General features: G+C 32.3%; 1 protein-coding gene across 1 annotated transcript; it reads right to left on the reverse strand.

The window, feature by feature from the left end:
• Nucleotides 1-5,744: 5,744 nt before the first annotated feature.
• Nucleotides 5,745-7,659, reverse strand: LOC133692278 (aspartyl protease family protein 2-like). The gene has a single exon (XM_062113111.1). The coding sequence runs from the start codon at nucleotides 7,610-7,612 to the stop codon at nucleotides 6,140-6,142; it is 1,473 nt and encodes a 490-aa protein (XP_061969095.1). The 5' UTR covers nucleotides 7,613-7,659; the 3' UTR covers nucleotides 5,745-6,139.
• Between the last annotated feature and the right edge of the window lie 7,433 nt (nucleotides 7,660-15,092).

Raw genomic sequence — 15,092 nt, forward strand, 5'->3', positions numbered from 1 at the left:
TGAAAAAAAAATATTAGTAAAGAAATCGTTAGCTTTAATGGATTGATCATACATTTAGATGTTTTTGTTAGGTTTTAGAAGTTCTTGTTTCATGAATTTTTATTCATGAAAAAGAAAATAGAAATATTCCCATTTGTTTTTGCTAGACTGAAAGAAGGCATGAACTAGCGAATGGACTTAATCTTAAATATAGAAAATAGTTAATCATAAATAAATAAAGAGATAATTTCAATAGTGGAAAGTGGATTTATGCCATAAAAATAGGAAAAACAAATACATCAAATTAATTAAGTTAGATTGACTCTCGTTAATTAATTTAACATGATAAAATAGTATGTGATGATAAACTTAGAAATTGGCGCTACAATAGTAACGGGAGTTTAGGCATTATTATATTCTAATTAAAAATAAAATTCTTGTTTATTATAAAAATATTAACAATAATGACATAAAATTATGGTTTAGCTAATATAATTGGAGGAGAAATTACAAATATTTTCCGCTAAGGTTCCGATATTCTCTTCGCATATTGCAGCAATGTTACCTTGCAAATATTCAATTCTGCACCTCCATGTCTACATCATTTACCTAGTTAAGATTTTCTGTCAGTTTATTTTTTATATTACTAGTTATTTTTTAAAGTATTTTTTATAAAAATATATTAAAAAAATATTTTTTTAAAAAAATTATTTTTAACATTAGCACATTAAAATAATTTAAAAACATAAAAATAATTAATTAACTTTTTAAAAATTTCAATTCAAACACAAGTTAAACCCACAATAGTCTATTAACTTCATCTCAAAACTTTGTTTTCTGTTAGTTGATCCTATAATACTCATCAACTATATGGACCAAGCCTTTGCTATGGAAGTTTAAAATGTCCATTTTGCTATGTAAATTTCAATTTTTTTTTTTAAAAAAAAACAAAATTGTATAGATAGTATATCAAAATCAACTCCAAATAAAATTCTCATGTGATTAATTTTGAAAATATACATGAAAGAATTAGATTCTAAGAAAAGATTCACTTTAATAAAAAGCATGAAAAAGATCAGCATGAAGTTAATTCAGTAAAGAAATAAATTGAATGACAAAAAACATTGTTTTGTTAATGTTGAGCAGGGTTTTTGGGGGTTGGGGGGATGGGATAAACCATGTTTTTTTCTATTAATATGGATATTCGTATTAATTTATATAATTTAATTAATTCTATAAATTTTAAAATTAATAATTATATAAACTCATGTTCATCGTATTAGTAATTCCTACTTGCGCGGCATCTTAAATTATTATCTATAACTATCGAGTTATTACCGATCTTACACTTTTCGGATCAAAAAAGAATTATAAATTAATGGATATCTCTTGAAAATCTGTACGAGAATCGAGTGGGAACCAATAAGGTTGTAAAAACCTCTCTACATAGTCACTCTTGTCTTGTCTAAGATAAAGAATATATAATTTGCAATAAAAAATAAAAACTATGCAAACAAGAATCCTCTATGCTGTACAGTTTAATTAAATACAACAAGATTTATTATCTGTTTAATAATGTGATTGTGATTACTTTTCAAAATATTTTTTATACAAAAATGTATTAAAATAATACTTTTTTATTTTAAAAAAATAATTTTTAAGAACAGCGCATCAAAACGATTCAAAACATACAAAATAATTAATTTTAAATTAAAAAAATAAATTTTTTAAAAACATGGATTGTATGCAGTTTCCAAACACTATAGTATTAGGTGTTTTTTATAATAGCATAATCAAGATATTGGATGTTTTTTAAAAGTGTTTTTTTATATATTTTTTAATATTTTAATATTTTTTACTTTAATACATTAAAACAAAAAAATATCAATTTAATATTTTTTAAATATAAAATATATCTAAAATCAGAATCCAATTGCAGTGAAAAACATCATAATTGCTACATAACTCCCAACAACACAACTCGGATTTATTTATTTTTAAGTATAAATGTCGTGCTCTTCATAATAGTATACTCACTTAAAAGTTTTGAGGTTGCTTTGTTCCCAAAAACGCAACCTCAAGAATATATATATATATATATACACGCGCACACACTCAACATGCTGCGACTGTTGAAAACATCATAGCTTGTTGATTATTATTTTTGGGTTGGAATATTGCGAATAGCATAACCTAAATTTTCTTAACCCTTGGAGTTATGCTGTTTCTCCAAATATTTTTGGAATTGTGCGAAGTTGCAAGCCCGAGAGAAGTTTCCGGGAAGTATTGTGAATATTATTGAAGGGACAGAACCCATGGTCCAGGGTTAGGCCTAGGCCCATTAAGGAACAAGCCCACTCTAGAGCTTCGCGTCCAAGCACACGATAATGGAAGGGGCCTGACGTGGACCCAAGAAAGATAATGGAATGTGTGGGTCCTCGCAACATGTCCTCAATGATTGTTCCTGCCAGCTGTAAAGAACACTCGGAGCCCCCACCGTGATCCACCTCATAACAGTCCAAGTGACTGTTGTACAAAAGATGATGTCACCTCGTGACATCTATAAACAAATATCAATTTATCATGAATGACGCCTGAACCTTTAACAAATTAAGTCACGTTAGTAATTGTTAAGGTGTACTTTAAGTGATGAGGTTTCATATTGTTTTTTTTAGACTTCACCTTGTAAATCTCTTGAGATTTATATATAGTTGTTAAATTTAAAGTTTTTATGAGATTTATTAAGATATATGTAAACTAATTTGGATATTTATATTAATCAATAAATAAATAAAATAAAAATAAAAATATATTTCTCGTACATGGATACTAGACAAGATAACAACTACCACGACAAGAAATTATCCTTTAATATATCGATTAGTTGTATGTAAACTAGAACAAGTTTATGAACAATAAAAGCAAGATTTGCTTCTTGGTTTTATTAGTTTTTTAATAGTAAAAACTGAATTGAAATTAGTGGATTTGAACTGATTTTAATTTTAAATTTTAAAAAATAATAATTTTAATTTGATTATTTTTTTTATGAAAAAATCAAATTAAAAAAAAAAAAACATCCCTCGACAGGATAGGAGAAAGACCACTCGCCTATCTTTTAAAGAAGATTGGTACTTCAGCTTACCATTTAGACCTACTAGAGGAGTTAAAAATACACCCTACCTCTCATATGTCATTGTTAAAGAAAAAGATTGGTGTGCTTGTAAGCCCGTCAACAACTTTATCATGGGTCAATAAAGGGGCAAGGCTCTCCATTGAGCCAATAAAGATCCTAAATCAAAGAACTACACAAAAATACACACACACACACACACACACACACACACAAAGAGAGTATTTGTTACATGGAATGGACAAGCTGAAAAGGATTGTGTCTGGGTATATATCCTCGCCTCAAGAGCAAGGTCTTTCGAAGAAGGGGGATTGTGACATTTCATTACCAACATGATCCACAAAATTTGAGGAGGGAGTGCAAATTTAAAATTTCAAGAAAAATATTTTTGCATTTTAAAAGTGTTGTTGAAAAAATTTAAATTTTTTTTATTTTAAAATAATATTTCTTTTGATGTTTTTTTTATTATTTTGATACACTGATATCAAAAATTATTTTAAAAAAATATAAAAAAATAATTTTAATATATTTTAAAATAAAAAATATTTTAAAAAATAACCACAAATTCATCTCCAAACAAATAAAAAATAAAAACATGAAAGGGATATAGTCCGATCAACAAGATCTCTAGAGAGATAAGATAAGGAAGATAAGAATATCGGTACTTCAAGTAAACTCGGGGGAAGGAAATTTCGGGTTTCCCTTTTCTTTCTTGATTTCAGATTTCCCTTTTCTCCAGATAAGGTATAAATAACGATCATTGGTTGGAGGTGGTAGGGTCATTTAAAGAAGTTCTAAGTATGTCTTCGTTTAGAAAACCAAGGAGCTTGGCTATCTCCAATTAGTTAAAAGATTTAGCTTGTTATTCTTGAATTTATTATTCAAATTCCAGCAGCAATTTCATTCAATTTCCAACAAATCCATTAAATTCTCCAGCTGTAAATTGTTCAATTTCCAGCGGCAAATTAATTTATCACCTTCCAGCACAGGTTCCTGGCAACAAGAATCCATGAAATAATTTAATTCATTACTGCAATTGCTGGACGGATTTGTTTTTTTTTTTTAACTGACTCTTACTCGAGCCCAAAGCCCAAAAACTTCAGTTTGTGACGCAGATTGGTAGAGAGCTGTAATTAGCAGGGGTGAGAAAAAAATGCAAGAACAAATTACTTAAATTTATAAAAACCAGACCAGACCAAATCAAACAAGAAGCAATCAACTATGCAGTGTCTTTTACGATTCTTTTAGACAAGCACGCACCGAAAGGCTCGTGGAATCTTGTCACATAGTTAGATGCGGTGAGGGGTCCACGCAACACGGAGTCATCCATTATCTATCGAAGCTTTTGCTTCATTCACGCCAAGATCCCCATGTGCATGTTTCATTGACCATTGCCCCGTGATATTTTCAGGTCTAAATTTCCCACCCGACACCGTTTACCATATAATCATACGGCAGAACATCATAATCTGCATTATTTTACTTTCGACTCCTTCTGCACATGCACACGAAAGGAACTCCTACCACTGCCATCAATCTCGCAAGATGGATCGCTAGTGCCCAGCCCCTACCGAGAAAAATGTGAAAAAGCCAGCAATCCACACCGTGCTTTCTGTGGGCAAAAATGCTGATTTTCCCAGGCAAGTTGGCATTCTTCGGGAAAGGATTGATCCTTTCTAGTTAAGGACAAGATATATAACCACCAATATAATTGATTTTCGGGGCACTGTAGCTAGCGACCTGGCATTGAGTCCTTAAATGCAGCTGAAATTCGGCAGCATTTTGCAGTTCTCCAGCAAGTGGCGTCCTTCAACTTGATTTACAAAATGCTAAATCGAACCTACAAATCTTAATGAGATCTTCAGGACAAAAACTATTTCCAGGAACTAAATTATTTAAATGGTTTTTTAAATAGTATAAATATAACTTTTTTTTAATGTGCATTTCGATATCATTTTAACAATTTATTTGTATTTTAATATATTTAATATTTATATCCTTCCAAGCTGCAAAATAAAAACAAAAACAAAAACAAAAACTATTTTTTAAATTTTTTGGCTTTTCTTTAGGTTTTTTCACTAGAGATGCCACACAAATCGTTGTTTAAAGATAAGTAAGGATATTTACAATTGCTTTTTAAGATATTTTTTATTTAAAAAATATTAAAATAATATTATTTAAAATTAATTTTAAACAAATAGACCTAAATCTCAACTATCTTAATATTGTTTAGTAAGCTGTCAAAATCTTTGAAATGGTATCGAGAATATCTGAAATGGTATCGAGAAAGTCATCTTCAAAGTAAGTCTCTTTGTATCTTCAAAATCTCTCTTTATTTTTTTCCTAGCTATTTTTTCTCTCTCTTCTCTTATTGTAAATTATATCAATCTATTTTAGCATCTAAAAGTCACGCGATGCAACAATCTATACTATGGTATTTCATTAAATATTGTGTTATTTTGCTAAGAAAAAATTTACTGCGAAAGATCCTACAATGCGTGCCCAACACGCCCGCACTACTGTACGATACGATGTGATCCCATTCGTACAGAAGACTTCAAGGCTCCACAGTAAAAACGAGCTACACACAAATTAGAACAGTAAATTTGTGGCCAAATGATGCTAATGAAAGAACTAACAATTGAAGATGGCTTTCTTTTATCATTCATGATAATTTGTGAAATCAAGTTTGCATTAAGATCAATTCTGCATTTGAATTCTAAACAAGTTATTTTTCAAGCGAATTCAAGCTAAAAGCAAGCTTGAGCTTATATGAAACATTGTGCTCTGCTGTTAGAGGAAGCATGGTTGAGTAACGATAAATAGCCAATCAACAACCCACATCATCCCAAATTTATCTCCCCTCTTTCTCCTCAGATTAAAATCCAAGAAAAGATGTTTTTTTTTTGCCATGATTTAGAGAAAAAAAAGAAAAATAAATAAAAAGGGTAGGGAAAGACCTTCATCCCTTACCAAAACGGAAAGTAATAATAGTAGAAGTAGTAACTACCCAAATGCACGCAACACAACTCAAGCACATCCACGGGGAGCAAATCCGACCCGTGAGGCCGCCAAGTCGTATACAACCCGGAAACCTTGTTGTTGGATATTCCCGATTATCGACAATCCACTCATTGTACCCGCAAACGCAAAGCAGAAACTCCCACTATTGTCCACTGGTATCAAATAGTTCGACGCCGGCAATGATACGTCAGCACCTCTAAAATGTAAAACCACCGTTGGCACCTTCACCTCTGTCTTCCCAGATAGATCAAAACACGTGTCAAACAATGAGAATTCCGATGCCCGTTTCAAATTGGATGCTCCGACCCGGAAAGCATCCCGCAAAGCCACATAAGCGGGCTGGGTCAACCGGGTAACTGACGTGCCCGAATCAATTATAACTCCACCATTCCCTGTCGAGTCAAGTTTGAATAAAGAAGCTGTGATCCCAGGGACACGCGCCCCACCAACACTAACCCCAAGAAGCTCAACATAGTAAAAGGTGTCTAATTTCGGGTTGGACACCAATGGAGTGAAACGAGCGGTTCTTGAAATGGCCGAGTCGCCAAAAACCATATAAGACGGTTTAGAAGAAGCAGACCGGTCCACCAAGCAATAAGAGAACTTCCGGCTGAACCGGCGACCAATTTGGGAAGGAAATGATAATCTACCCCTTCCAAGTCCCAGCAACCCAGCAGCACCAATGAAAAGCCCTTCATTATCATGCCCACAACCAAGCGCCACACGTCCAACTCTAGTGCCTCGAAACGTCAGCGTTTCGGTTGAGAACTCACCGTAAGTGAAGGACCCGTCGCCGTACGAGACCTGATAGAGACAAATCTGTTTCTTCGTGCTGCAACCTGGAGAATCAAGTCTCCTACACAAGGGTGACCCGCAGGGGATGTTGGCGAAGGATCTGGATTTAGCCGGGTTAAAAACCGGGTCGGTTTGAGAGTAACATTTTTTGCACGGAGCACACTGGATCCAAACGACGTCGCTTCCAGTGTCGAGCACCATGAAGACATATCTTGCTGGTGTCCCTACACCGAGGCGCGTGAAGTACTCGCCACTCCCTTGAGCGAGTCCTGATGTTACAGAACTACTGAACCCAGGGCCGCGAGCACGAGTCCTGTTTCTGCTGCCAACGGCTGCAGCAAGAGAAGTTAAGGATTTGACACGTGAGGCATCACGTGCGAGCCTCGAGTTGAATAGATCTTGTGGGGTTTCGTCCGAAGACAAGGCATCTAAATGGTGTAGCTGTACGGAAAGGGAAGTGGTGGTGGAGGCATCTGTTGAGGTTGAGTCGGTGAGGGTTTGAGTCTCGGGTTCGGATTCGGGTTCGGTGTCCGCCCATGAGAGAGTGGGCTTGTTAGGGAGGGGGTTGACGGTTAGGGTTTGGAACTGCGGTGAAGTCGAGAGAGTGGTAGTGGAGAGGGAAAGGAAAAAGTAGGTGAAGCAAAAGAAAAGGAGAGCAGGAGCATTTCGTGCTTTTCCTTCCATTGAAGACGAGAAAGTGAGGGTGGACACTGAAGTGTTTGCAGAAGTGAGAGTATAAATAATTAAAAAGGCGATGCAAAAGGTGGTTCTCGTGTGAACGGTGAAGGGACTTAGCATTTTCGGCTGTTTTTTTGTTTTAAGAGTTTTTATTTTGATAAACTTTTAAAAAATATATTTTTTATTTTAAATTAATATTTTTTTTTAGTATTTTTAAATATTTTAATATACTGATATCAAAAATAATTTTTAAAAAATAAAAAAATTTATTTTGATATATTTTATAGTAAAAAACACTTTAAAAAACAATTATCATCACATTCTCATATTTTTTTTTTTGAATGACTTTTCTAATTTCTATTTTCTACACAAAAGTTATAAAACAGTGATTTTTAATATCAATATTACAATGGGCATTCTTGAAGGTAAATTGAAAAAAATATAAAACTAAAATTTTAATTAATTAAATGTTAATAAAAAATTTTAAAAAAATCAATTCAAAATGGATTCAAAACAAAAAAAATAAACAATGAAAAAATTAAAAATCAAATTTAGTATAAAAATAAAATGAAACAAAATGTCGAGGGTGAGATCGAAAATAAATTTTCGTTAAAAAACAAATTACAATAAAAAAAAAGAATCAAATGTAATATAAACATTAAATGAAATAAAATATAGTGGATAAAATTAAAAAACAAAATCAATTTAAAGAATGATGAAAATAAACAAAATAAAAATATAAAGAATGAAGATTAAAATTAATATAAAAATAAAATAATATGATAACTTTTAATTTTAGTAAACTATCGTGATTTTCAAAGAGAAAAAAAAGAAAGGATCGTCGAAGCTTCACTACTGCATAATTTTCAACATCCCCCACAGCTCGAAAGATCTTGTCATGACGGGCATTATAACGATGGGAGATCACTACAAGAGGCTGCACGCAACTCCGACACATTACAACCTTTTCTCAAATGCTAGCATGTACAATGCAAAAATAGACCAAGTTGTCATTTTTTTTTTTAATTTTTGTTTTTGTTTCAAAACAAATTTCTCGAGTTTTAATTAGTTAATATCAATAAAATCACATTTAATTTTAAGAAACAAAACATAAAGTATTAACTTTTGTGACATTTGCTCATATATATTTTTTTAATTACAGTATCGTTTTGCTTTTATGGATGTAAATATCTTGGATGAGCTTGCAAATCAATAGAAAACCAAATCCCTTTTCTAGTAAAATATTTAAAACGAAATCTCCAAGTTGGCATGGCCCTTTAGGAGAATTGGAAGTAGTGGAGAACGAGATGACGAAATTGCCACTGGAGGGCGTGATTTGAGGGCGAAAGAAATATCCTCGAGATCATTTGCTTTTGTTGGGTGAAAGTTGGGCTGGTAGTAGTAAATGCTAGACAGATAGGATAGCATCACTCAAGACTCGAGAATTGATATCGACCCTTGGAACTCGGCGGTCAGCTGAATTTGTCCTCCGCCGTCCCTCTCCCGTGACGTTTTTAAGCGAAGTTACTGCTGCAATTGTAGCCAGCTTGTCATTTTCATTTTGTTAGTGTTTTTTTTTTAATTACTGAAATGATGAATCTTGGTTACGAAATATTTTAATGATCTGCTGTGATTTAAAATATTAATTTTAAGCGAAGTTACTGCTGCAATTATACCAAGTCATTTTGTTTGTGTTTTTTTTTATTATTATTGAAATGATATATCTTGTTTTTATATAAAAAAATTGTCACAAGTGTATTTTAAATAAAATATATAAAGTTCGGATTATAGCTATAACCAATTAAATAAGTTGATTTATTCTAATTAAATAATAAAAAATAATAACAATAATAAATGAATTGATTAGATTGTTTTTTTGTTATAAATGATTGTGATAACTTAACTTGAGAAGAAAACTTTTTTTTTCAAGAAGAAAAAATAATATAATTTGATTTTCAACTAATTAAACATACAAGAAGAAAAATAAAGAAAAACATGTCATTCTCCCTTTCTTTTGTCGCCCAGCGGTGTAATTAGTTTCGAACTTAATTCGTCCTTGAGCGTTTTATCAGATCGCCTAGGAAAAACCCGCGCTTCCCAAAAACAACATGTCATTCTCTCTTTCTTTTGTCGGATGTCCATCTTCCCCTCTAAGATTAAGAAAAAACAAAGAGCATCTTTGTCCTCCAGTTATCACGCAATTCTCAACTTTGTCATCAAGCAAAAAGTTTCCAAGCGGATCCAATCTATCAATCATTTTCCTATTCACTCGCCCATTAAAAATTACAAACTAGAAACGACAACGTTTTAAGACAACGACGCAGTCCTCTTTTCGTGATTTTAAAGGCAATTAATGTAAGTATACGGGAGAAAATGAACAGATGAATTAAGAATTTGGGTGATAGCTGGGAGAGAGACATCATTTCTCGTATATAAATTCAGAGACAAAAAGTAATTAACATGGCAAACAGATTTAGTAACACAAAACATGTCCACTTCACCCACTCAAACTCGAAGTTTTGTCTGAACTCATACGAGAGTGACATTCCCATGTTCTCATTGATTATAATACAGAGGCACCCAAAAACATATAAGACATTATTGGTGAGACTCTCTTGTGTTCACGCTTTTCATGCTTCTGAAGCTTCTCGTATCAGTGAGATCTTTCCCTGTCTACCTTTCCTTTTCCTTTATTCTTATCTTCAATTCTGCTTGTCTTCTTTCCTGGCCCGGCCTTTATCAGATATCTGGTGCCCTTCACCATTTTTTGCCAAGTGGACTTTTAAAAGTATCTGGCGTGGCAATACCGGGTCGTACACGGCAAGTTCCAGGGAGGCATGCGGTGCTGCTTTTGCCTTGATCCATGGCTTCAAAAACTGGACGAGTTATGTTGAAGATAGGACGTGTCTGTGAACATGGTTCTAAATGAAAGCGCATGAAAGACTTCCGAGGATATCAGAGCCAGATGCACAAACGACACACAGCAAAAGTGTTCTGTGTCCGGAGATGTTTGGTTATTGTGCACACAAAAGAAAAGATGCACCCAGGGCCCGGTCATCTTCATGTCCAAGTTCTCTTGTGACATGATTACATGCAAGTCAAACCCTTGCCCCTACCAGTTGCTATGCCCTTTTTATGAAAATCTTAAAGTCGTTTGGTCTTTAGGGGCCCCCATGGTAAGAAGTAGTGGGTATGGTAGCTGTGATACAGATGCACAGTTACAGGCTCACCTACCATGGCCTCTCTCTTTACTCAGCTAAAACTTGGTGAAATTCAAACGAGAGAAAAGTACTTCGCAATGGCATCGTTTTCATTTTCCCTCTCCTATAGGTGAATATGAAGAGAGAGCGGGGGACATAAAGGATGGATGGGGAAAATGAAAAGAGGGAGGGCACAAAACAGATGGCAGGGGAGATCCCCATTTCAAGAGGATGAGTAAAAACCCATTACCTTCAAAAGGGCTCCGTTGGCTTAACATAAAAGCCAAGCTGAAACGAGTAAAAAGAATATCCCATGCATACTTTGTAATCAAGGCCTGTTAAAATTAAACTCCACGAGGCAAAAACTTTCCTGGAGTAAAAGAAAAGTAGAGGGAAAGAAGAATTATAAGCTGGTTAAAGTTAGTCTTCAATCTGTTAAAGCATTAGTGATATCTAATTGGGGCATGTGAAAATAAAGATAAAACCTAAATGATGCCAGCTTTTGGATCAAGTTAAAACCTCTGGACTAGAGACATCTTTTAGCATGAACCCTTAGCTTGACATTGGATCATCTCCACCGATGATGCCACCAAGAACATGATTAAAACCAGTCAAGGCCCTTGTAGCTTAACATTGGAATCTTCCTCTTCAATGTTCAAACGGGAGTGCATAAAAGTACGGAGTAAAGGGACCGAATATATACTCTTATCTGGTTAAATTTGACAAACTACTTTCTCAGAGGGGGAGAGACAAGGATGATAAGGAATACCGCATGCCTACAGTGATCAAGAAAACATGTCGATTTAAATGTCCTCATCACCAGAATTATGTAAAAATGTTAAGAGAGAAAACCAGAAGTCAAGATTTGATTTTGAAGTGGCTTCCAGATGCCACCGCAAAGTAATTCCAAATCATTAATTAGAGCAAGGTATTTCACTTCGAAGAATAATGCTTATACTGAACTTATAATAGGCCATCCATATATAGGCCGGCTCACTTGTTACGTATTGCTCTAAAAAGCCTGGTTTATTTACTTATTCTTCAAGATTTTATTGTTTATTCTCTCAAATATTATTATGGATGAGTTATGTAATTTTTTAAAAAAATTTGATAATCAAATGGTTTTTTAGCAGTTTAGTTATAATTAAAAATTTATTAATGTTAATTTCTTATGAAAAGATGAGATTAAGAAAAAAATCAAAACAAAAAAAACACGAGAAATTAGTGACAAAAAATATATTTTGTAAAAAATATACTTTAGTTATTGAACTTTAAAAATTACATAAATTATACAATTTTAGTATTTTAATATTTTTTTAATTTAATTTTGATATAAAAAATTATTTTTGTTATTTTTTAATTCCTGATTAAAAAAAAAAGAGGAGTTGTCAAATTTCTGTAGTACAAAGATAAAAGTGTATTGACAACGAGTTAGACCATTGAAACTCAATATTTTTTTTCTAATTCTTTTTTTTAACCAATGATTTTTTATGGTTTTTTCTCTAATTTATTTTTAATTCATATTTAAATTAGTATTCATTCTCTCTTTTATTTTGTTTGAAGAGCCTTTTTTAAATTTTAATTATTTTTTAGTCATGCATTTAAATTTGAAAAGTTTTTTTATTCATCTATGTTTTATTATCTTTTATATAGATGAATTTTATTTTGAAAATAAAAAAATATTTTCAAATAATATTTCTAATATGTGCAGCTTTGCACAATTTTTTATTTATTTTATTTGATCAATTTAATTTGTGTATCTATTTCTATTATTGTTTTCTTAAATAAATAAAATTAGCAAATACAACAACGTAAATATCTCATATTTTGAGATTAAATATCTTGATTTATATTTGTTTCTTAATTTTTCAAGTTTTATTTTTTGATATAATTAATGATTATTTATTTATTTATTTACATACATAATTCTTAATTTATTTGATTATATATATACACATAAAAACTTTTATTTGAATTTAAATTTTTTAAACTATAAAAAATCATTAAAAAAACTAGCATATATAATTTTTTTATATAAAAAATAAAAATATCTAACCTATCACTGAGCGTGAGTAGTATATCTGTAAATGCTAAAGAATGTATCCTCTCAATCTTCCAAATTTTTTTAGTTGTTGTTTTGTTCCACTGCACTGTTTTTTTTTTATCTTTGCTTGAGCTTACAAATTAAAAATTTGTAATAACTAATTGAATTAAGATACCTCCTTTATCTTCGCATGAGTCATTTATTTTCCAACAAGTACCCTAGTGAGTATCAGTTCTTCTCAACGTTTAGTATTATATTTGTAACTGTGTTTTATTAAAATTTAATTTTTTTTTTATTAAAATTGAGTATGATTTGTATTTTTTAAATCGTTTTGATATGTTGATATTATAAATAATTTTTAAAAAATAAAAAAATATCATAATATATATTTTAATATAAAAAACTATTTAAAAAATACCTGCAATCACACTGTGAAATACACTTTCTTTCCTTTCAGGTTTAGAGTTTCAAAAGGATGGCCAAACTCAAGCTTGGTTTTTCTTTCGTACACAGAACACCTAATTCACTGACAGCCATGACTACCGTGCTGTCTACGGTAGCTCTAGAATCTATAATCTCCGGCAGCTGCGTCATAAATTTTGGCATTCATTTCTCTCTCCTTTTCATTTCCTTTTCTGGTAGCTTAATAAATGACAATATATAGTAGATCAACTTCTTTATAAGAGGAGACAGCAAGGCTGGGACACTCAGCAAGACATGTGTCATTAATGGTATCTGAATTTAGGCTTTCCGCAATGTGTTTTTGGGTTGTTGACTAGTTTTGAAGTATTTCTAAGAATATATTTATGATTGTTTTTTAAAATATTTTTATATTAAAATATATTAAAGTAATATTTTTTTATTTTTTAAAAAATATTTTTAAAATCAGTTATCAAAACGATTCAAAATATATAAAAAAATTCATTTTTAATAAAAAAAAGTTTTTTAAAAAAAATATTAATACAATCGTGTTTTCAAATGCTAACTTGATTCTGGTATATTGCCTGTTCACTTTAAAAACGAATTTCTTGTTGGAATATGAAATTTTTTTGATACTTGCATTAGTAAATGCATGCGGAGAAAACTAATATACAAAAAGAGAAAAATAAAATAGAGTTAATAAGAGTGTATATATGAATGTTTTGTGTTTATATGTACGAAGCTGGCTGAATGAATGGTTATTTGTGGTTCCTATAATTATTAAATGATTGCTACTTATGTATGAAATTGCTCCGATCAGTCTGAAATGGCTTGCCTTCACTTACCTCGCAACTAAGCAGCTTACCTCAAAGAAGTTACCTCGGTGTGTAGAGTTACATGTACCCAAAGGTGGAGCAAGGAGGGAAAAAAAAAGTAGAGGAGCCAAATTAAAATAAATATTTTTAAAAATTAAAATTTTAATTATTTTTTTAAAAAAAAACTGGGAAAAATTTACTTGCGGGGGCTCGGCCCCTGTCAACCTCCCCTCCCTCCACCACTGCATGTACAGTGATTGTATCAATGGTGGAAAGATGGATGTTCGTCATTGCTCGTGGTGTTTGTCGTGATATTGGTTGAGAATGTGGTGATTGACAAAGTTGATGATCGGCAGAGTGTAGGAAATAACCATTGCCTAAAAGGGAGGTGTCATGTTATGTATTAATAGCAAGTAGGTCGTTGGTTAATATCAGTAGGCATTGTTTTGATGGTGAGCCAGTCGAGACGAAGAAGTACGACTTTCATTGTGGTGTGTGTCGAAGATTGGATTTCATGGCCAAGGCTAAGAAAAATGGTTGTTAAAAGGCCTGCGGTGTCATGGACGAGTCGTTAGGCTTTTTGAGAATTTGCATAAAGAATAGTCATGAGATCAAGGGTCCAAACAGAGTGATGTGATGGTCAGCCAACAATGCTAAAAGGTCTAGTGGTTAAGTTAAGGCCCAACCACGTGACCTGGTGGTGATTGGTCAACAGGTTAATCGATTTAGTGATTATGGTGACCCGTTAACCTACCAAAAGACCAGGGGTGGTGGTTGGGCTGAGGCCTAACCATATGAGTGGTCAACCCAGCCAACTGGTCTTGGTGGTTAGGCCGAGGCCCAATCCGGTATTCTAATTATTTTTTTAGTATTTTTATTTTTTCCATCAATTAACAAATAACAACAATAAAAACTACAGGATTATAAACACAAGTAAAGTTGTATTTAACCTTGAGAATACATGTTTAGATATTGAAAACAATCATTACATTCAGAAGAGCTTAAAG

This window comes from Populus nigra, chromosome 4 (genome assembly GCF_951802175.1).
Source record: "Populus nigra chromosome 4, ddPopNigr1.1, whole genome shotgun sequence".
NCBI lineage: Eukaryota > Viridiplantae > Streptophyta > Magnoliopsida > Malpighiales > Salicaceae > Populus > Populus nigra.